The sequence below is a fragment of the Carassius carassius genome, chromosome 10 (assembly GCF_963082965.1).
Source record: "Carassius carassius chromosome 10, fCarCar2.1, whole genome shotgun sequence".
Taxonomy (NCBI): Eukaryota; Metazoa; Chordata; class Actinopteri; order Cypriniformes; family Cyprinidae; genus Carassius; species Carassius carassius.
In genome coordinates, this window is record NC_081764.1 from 19983201 (window position 1) to 19988708 (window position 5508).

Consider the following 5508-nt stretch of genomic DNA (forward strand, 5'->3'; position numbering starts at 1 on the left):
CCAGCCATTGAGTGATGACAATCTACTATGTACTGTATTTCATCACCACAGTAAGCAGGGAGGAGTCGAGAGCATATTACAGTGTCTGACATCATACTTGCAGGTTCACACACCTCTTAAATGTTATTTTTTGTGACCTCCGACTGGCAAAGTTGAACATCATTAGCGCCCGCGTCAATAACAATCTTACTGAATTTACATTTAGCATTAGCCAGCACTTTTAAATTAGTCAAGATGTCAGGCGCTCTGGCTCCCGTTAAACAGTGGACTATGGTGGCTGATGTCTCTATTTTCACGCCCCGTACAATAGAATTGCCAATAACTAGGGCACTTTCATCAGGTTTTTCAGTGGGTGCATCACTGAGTGGGGAGAACCTGTTTAATGTTTTGATCATAACGGAAGAGCGGTGTTTTGACCCGTGACTATGCTGCCTAACAGTCACCCAGTTTCCCTGCAGCAGAGATGCTTTAGCCAGAACCGAACAATGTACAGGACTCCCTGAGCTATACAAATCCAAAGATGTATCTACAGCCCTCATATTCTTACTGTCCTCAATTAAAGTTTGAATGCGTGTCTCTAATTCTCAAACCTTCTCTGTCAGCCTAACTACTCCCTGCATTTTTCACATGTCAATCTCTCGTTGCCAAAAGAGAGAGCTAAACTGTACATGTGGCAAACGGTGCAAACAACAATAGCAGGAGAAGAAGCCATTACTCACTGTAATTGAAGAATGATTCTGACTTACCACTGTTGTTTGATGAATACATGAAAAATGGCAAAAAACTAAAATGAGTGTGACAAGTGGGGTAGCTCTGAGGGCCATGGTAGTGAAGCGAGGCCGGTGGAGTAAATGTTGCTGTAATTACAGTTTTAACTTTGTAGGGCAGCATTATTAAAACAAGAAAGCATTCACTGTAAAAAATAAATAAATAAATAACCTTAATTCAAGATATTTTACTCTGAAAACAATTAAATGTAGCTTTTTTTTCCTCAAATAACTGTATTTTAAGAATTTTTAAACAATTTTGCTGGAAATAAAGATAAATATACCTCTTTTAAATTATTTCTTTTGTAGTGTACATCCCTGCCGGGACATGTCCCCACCTCCCTTAACACAAACGTTGCCGTCCTTCCCATCATCTTTCTGTCAGAATTTTTTTCTCTACAAAGAGATGGCAGGTGGTGGACATCACTTGCATCTTAGGAGCAAAGCCTCTTTCCTACCTTGAGCTGCAGGAGCAGTAAAAAGCAATTACCATGACCTCCAGAGCCTGCACTGGGGTAAATAACTCACCACCAGCGAGCACTGAGAGTGAGGTAGAGTGTGAAAAACACACATACACACTCCCCTCTCATGTGCCAGCCTTTAATAAGAAATTCCTCTTTCCTCTGGAACATGTGTCCTCTCATTTGTACCTCTCCCCATATCTAGACTTCATTCTCTACCCCCCATTTCTCATGCCCATGTACATTATTCTTTTTTACCCTCTCTCTTTTTTCACCCTCATCCTTCTTCTTCAATCTCTAATGCTGTTGAGCTCCATTCCTCTTCCCTGGGCACCTCACCCCCTCCCTCTCTTGCTCTCTCTCTCTCTCTGTGATAAGGAAACAGACTGTCTGCAGCCATGTGGATTTGTGTGTTGTGAGCTGGAGAGTGATTGTGTAGTTGTCAGTGAGTACCAGGCTGCTGATATAAATCTTAATATCCTACTTAAGGCCTTTATTCATCATTCAGCTGATTTATTACTAAACCTCTCCTCTAATTCATCAAATAAATACAGCTCAAATGCTGAACAGCCCCATAGCCAATTAAAGCATCACATAACAAACTGCTATAAACCATTTTTTGCCTTCTGTTTTTCTTGCTTTTTATTTTTTGTTTCACCATAAATAACATCTTTATTTCATGCTTTTCTTTCATACTTTGTGTTTACAGTTTTCTTTGCATTGACAGCTATAGCGAGTATTCCCAATTGAAACCCAAGTACAGTGTTTAGTAACATTGAAATGTACGATTCAGGACAAGATGTGACGAGCAAAAATACAACAATACTAGAAAAATATGTGTGCAGGTACGTGTCTACATTTGTAGACTATTACTCTATTTTATACCATTTGTAGTATACAGTATGTAATTTGAGCATTGTGTACACACTGAAAAATGCACTTACATATTATGCACATCACAATGTACCTGCTCACCTAAAAAAAATGTATGCACAAGTTGTAGCTTAACAGGATAAACATGCTAAAGCTATAGCAGAAATGCGTAATATGCATTCAAAACAATATTTTCCTCAATTTGAAAAAAAAGTGAATGTTTTTTGTTAAGAAAGCTTCATGTAGCTTGAATAGTAGAACATAGCATGCAATAGCACAGCCTTGGGGTTAATTAAAGGCCATCTTTCAAAATAATTTTATAACTTAATTTATACAGAATATTGTATGAAAATGTAAATTTAAAAAGACGTACATAAGAATACATATGTTTAACAACACCCACGGGCAGAAATTAAGAAAAAAAAGTGCCTATTCTAAGCTACGGGCCAAAAAACGCCTTTTCCCAGAGAACGCGTCATATGACGTAACGACAGGCAAACATAGGCGCTGCACGGTGGTATGTGAAAACACTTCACACCGGACAGCTACAACCAAGGAGATCTTATGGAATTTCGCATGGGATTTCGATGAAAAGAGTGGGTTAGGCTGGCAAATGGAGCTGTGCCATCAGTGCATGCAAGTCCACCTGCAAAATCTGGCGGGAGTGAAGAGTCTAACGTTAATGTTAGCACTAGCAGAGAATCTGCGCGTCGAAAACGGGAGCTTTGCACAGTAAGTCTTATAATACCATATACAAATTGTTGCATCGAAATGTAGCTCTGCATGTAATTTCTGCAAATGTATTTTTCTTGACGTTATAATGGATTAGTCTTGGCATGGCACGAAAGCCCGCCCAGCTGCCATCAGCTTACTCTTGTTACACCCCGTGAGGCTGCACATGAGCCTCCTGCCACTTATTTTATTGAGATATTAAGACAGGGTTCCAGAAAATTTTATTTTTTTTAATTACAATTTTATGTGGTCGCATTCGCATATTACTACTCGGTTAAATTCACGCATGAATTTTCCTGCATTTAACTTGTTTTAGCGCCCGCCAAATAGATTTTTTTGTCCCGCCAAAGTCTTATTTGATCGGTGAGTAATGTAGATGAACTGCTGCCCTTGTGACAGGGCGCATGTTTGACTGAAAGAAAGAGCGCGCACTTTTCACCGTCTCCAAAACGCATCCAAGTAATTCTTTACAATATTAGTTTTCTTAGTTAAATCGGATTTGCCTTGGTTTTCTTTGACTAATCGAAGCTGGTATCAACAAGGCACATGCGAGGGAATGCAGCTCGGGACTAACGTACTTTAAAAAGATTTTGAAAAGATTAACAGTCTTTTAAATAATGCATGAATGGGGGATTTTCATGAAAGGACTACATTTTTTAGAGTTCAAAGTTGTGATCTCGGTCTGTTTTCAGATTTTGGGAGAGAGTGCTGCCAGCAAAGACGGGGCGGATGCAACTGCCACTTCAGATCCTGATGGAGATGGAGACATCTCTACAATGGACCCTGAGCCAGAACTGGTCCATCGTGGATCACAGTGCAACATAAGATGTTTACATCGTTCATTAGGTAGTTAGCTTATATATCTAGCATTCACCATACATGCCATAAACAATCACAAATAAGGATTACGTCAAAAAATTTCATGATCTCCATGGTTACTATTTTGTCATTTCCACTTTTCAGACAGTAAACATTAAAAATTAAGAACTTCATAATGTTAGAAAAATACATTTTTACTGGGTTGCATTAGATAGTGCATGTGTTGTTACCAATGAATGTACAATGGTGAACAATTATTAAGATGAATCTCTTTCATCTAAGGTGAAGCCTCAGATGGTGGATGTGGGGACTCAACCCGAAAGGTTTGAGCATCGCAGATCAACTCCACTGGCCAGTCCTGAACAAAGTGATGATGAATGGTCATTTTCTGATATTGTCAACCATTCTGGTGATATGTCATGGAGTCCAGGGGAGGAGATGTTGAGAGAGTCCTCTGAGGAGGAACCAGAAGAGCTGGAATCTCTCAGTGACCAAAAGTAAAAACCTTTTTATTAATGGAAACTGTTTCTGATGTCATAGGCAGAATTAATGAGTGTTTTCCTTTTCTTGTTTTCAGTGCTGTTGACAAGTTCATTGTTTGCCAGAGGCAGTTGCTGTCCTTGTTCACAGTTTGCCCTGCATGCTGTGGGGAAACCCAGGGACACATAATGCACCCGGAAGGAACTTTCATAAAAGTCAAGCAGGTAATGTCTTAATTGTCAACTGTCTATGAGGAGCTGAATTATAGTCTGTGAATGTACAGTATGTATATTCATTATTTGTGTCTTAACTATACAGGTTTTTTACTGGCTCATCTTAAAGCTGCTTGAGTATTGAATCTTCTATCATCTTTCAGGCCTGCGGAACGTGTGGCTATGAGCGTTACTGGCAAAACCAAGAGAAGGTGCATCGAAACATGCCTGCCTGCAACCTTTTACTCAGCGGTGCCATCCACTTCTCAGGTTGCATGGCTACTCAGACAATCAGGATGCTGAAGCTGTTTGGACTGCAGTGCATAAGTCCCGGCACTTTTTTCCGCCATCAGCGCTATTACACTATCCCTACCATCGTGCAGGCCTGGAGGAATGAGCAGAGTGGGATCATCAGGGAGTTGAAGGAGACTGGGGGTGGATTGATCCTGTCTGGTGACTGCAGGTAGAATGGTCCAGCTCACGTCACTGATGTAGAACAGGTCAATGTGTTTTTGCATTAACCTATAAATGTAACTGTTTTTGATGTTCTTAGATCAGATTCTCCTGGACACTGTGCCAAGTATGGTAGCTACTCCTTGATTGAGGATCGAATTAACAAAGTTTTGGATGTTCAGCTTGTCCAAGTAAGTTGATGTCACACAGAAATCTTGTGTCTGATTTAGTTACTGATATTACAGTTACTGTTCAGTAATAATCAGTTGGTTTTACAGAGCTCAGAAGTCCCAAGCAGCTCTTGGTGTGAGCTAGAGGGTCTAAAGCAGAGTATGCAGTTCCTGATGGACCAAGACATGCAAGTGTCTGCTCTGATAACAGACAGAAATCGGCAGGTAATGATGCTAGGAGAGATCTAAAGCTGAACAGCATTGACAGGCACAGTATCACTCAAAATAAATTCTATAAAATCAATTTGTGTTTTAGGTGGCCAAGTGGGTACGTGAGAAAATGTGTTCAGAAGGAACAAAGCATTTCTTTGACGTCTGGCATATTGGGAAAAGTATGTATTGTGATGTTGGTAGTTCTATATAACAGACTTGTTTTTGTAGTTAAATTTACTTTCCTAATAATTAATTTGCTCTGCTCTGTTTGTCTGCTCTGGAACAGGTGTACAGAAAGCACTGGATGCTGCTGCAAAAGAGAGTGACT

The 5508-nt window shown here is 40.0% G+C and overlaps 1 protein-coding gene across 1 annotated transcript; it reads left to right on the top strand.

Annotated features, from left to right (window-relative positions):
* Nucleotides 1-1258: 1258 nt before the first annotated feature.
* LOC132152252 (uncharacterized) lies at nucleotides 1259-5231 on the top strand. Its single transcript, XM_059561064.1, has 7 exons — nucleotides 1259-1318; nucleotides 3526-3630; nucleotides 3935-4149; nucleotides 4230-4356; nucleotides 4509-4807; nucleotides 4898-4988; nucleotides 5076-5231. The coding sequence occupies exons 1-7, from the start codon at nucleotides 1259-1261 to the stop codon at nucleotides 5214-5216; spliced, it is 1038 nt and encodes a 345-aa protein (XP_059417047.1). The 3' UTR covers nucleotides 5217-5231.
* Nucleotides 5232-5508: the final 277 nt, after the last annotated feature.

Bases quoted from the DNA above. Each gene is read 5' to 3' on its own strand.
- LOC132152252 (XM_059561064.1), top strand. From the start codon at position 1,259: ATGACCTCCAGAGCCTGCACTGGGGTAAATAACTCACCACCAGCGAGC. The intron at 4,357-4,508 runs GTAATGTCTTAA...ATCATCTTTCAG, and splicing joins CTTTCATAAAAGTCAAGCAG to GCCTGCGGAACGTGTGGCTA. The intron at 4,808-4,897 runs GTAGAATGGTCC...TGATGTTCTTAG, and splicing joins ATCCTGTCTGGTGACTGCAG to ATCAGATTCTCCTGGACACT.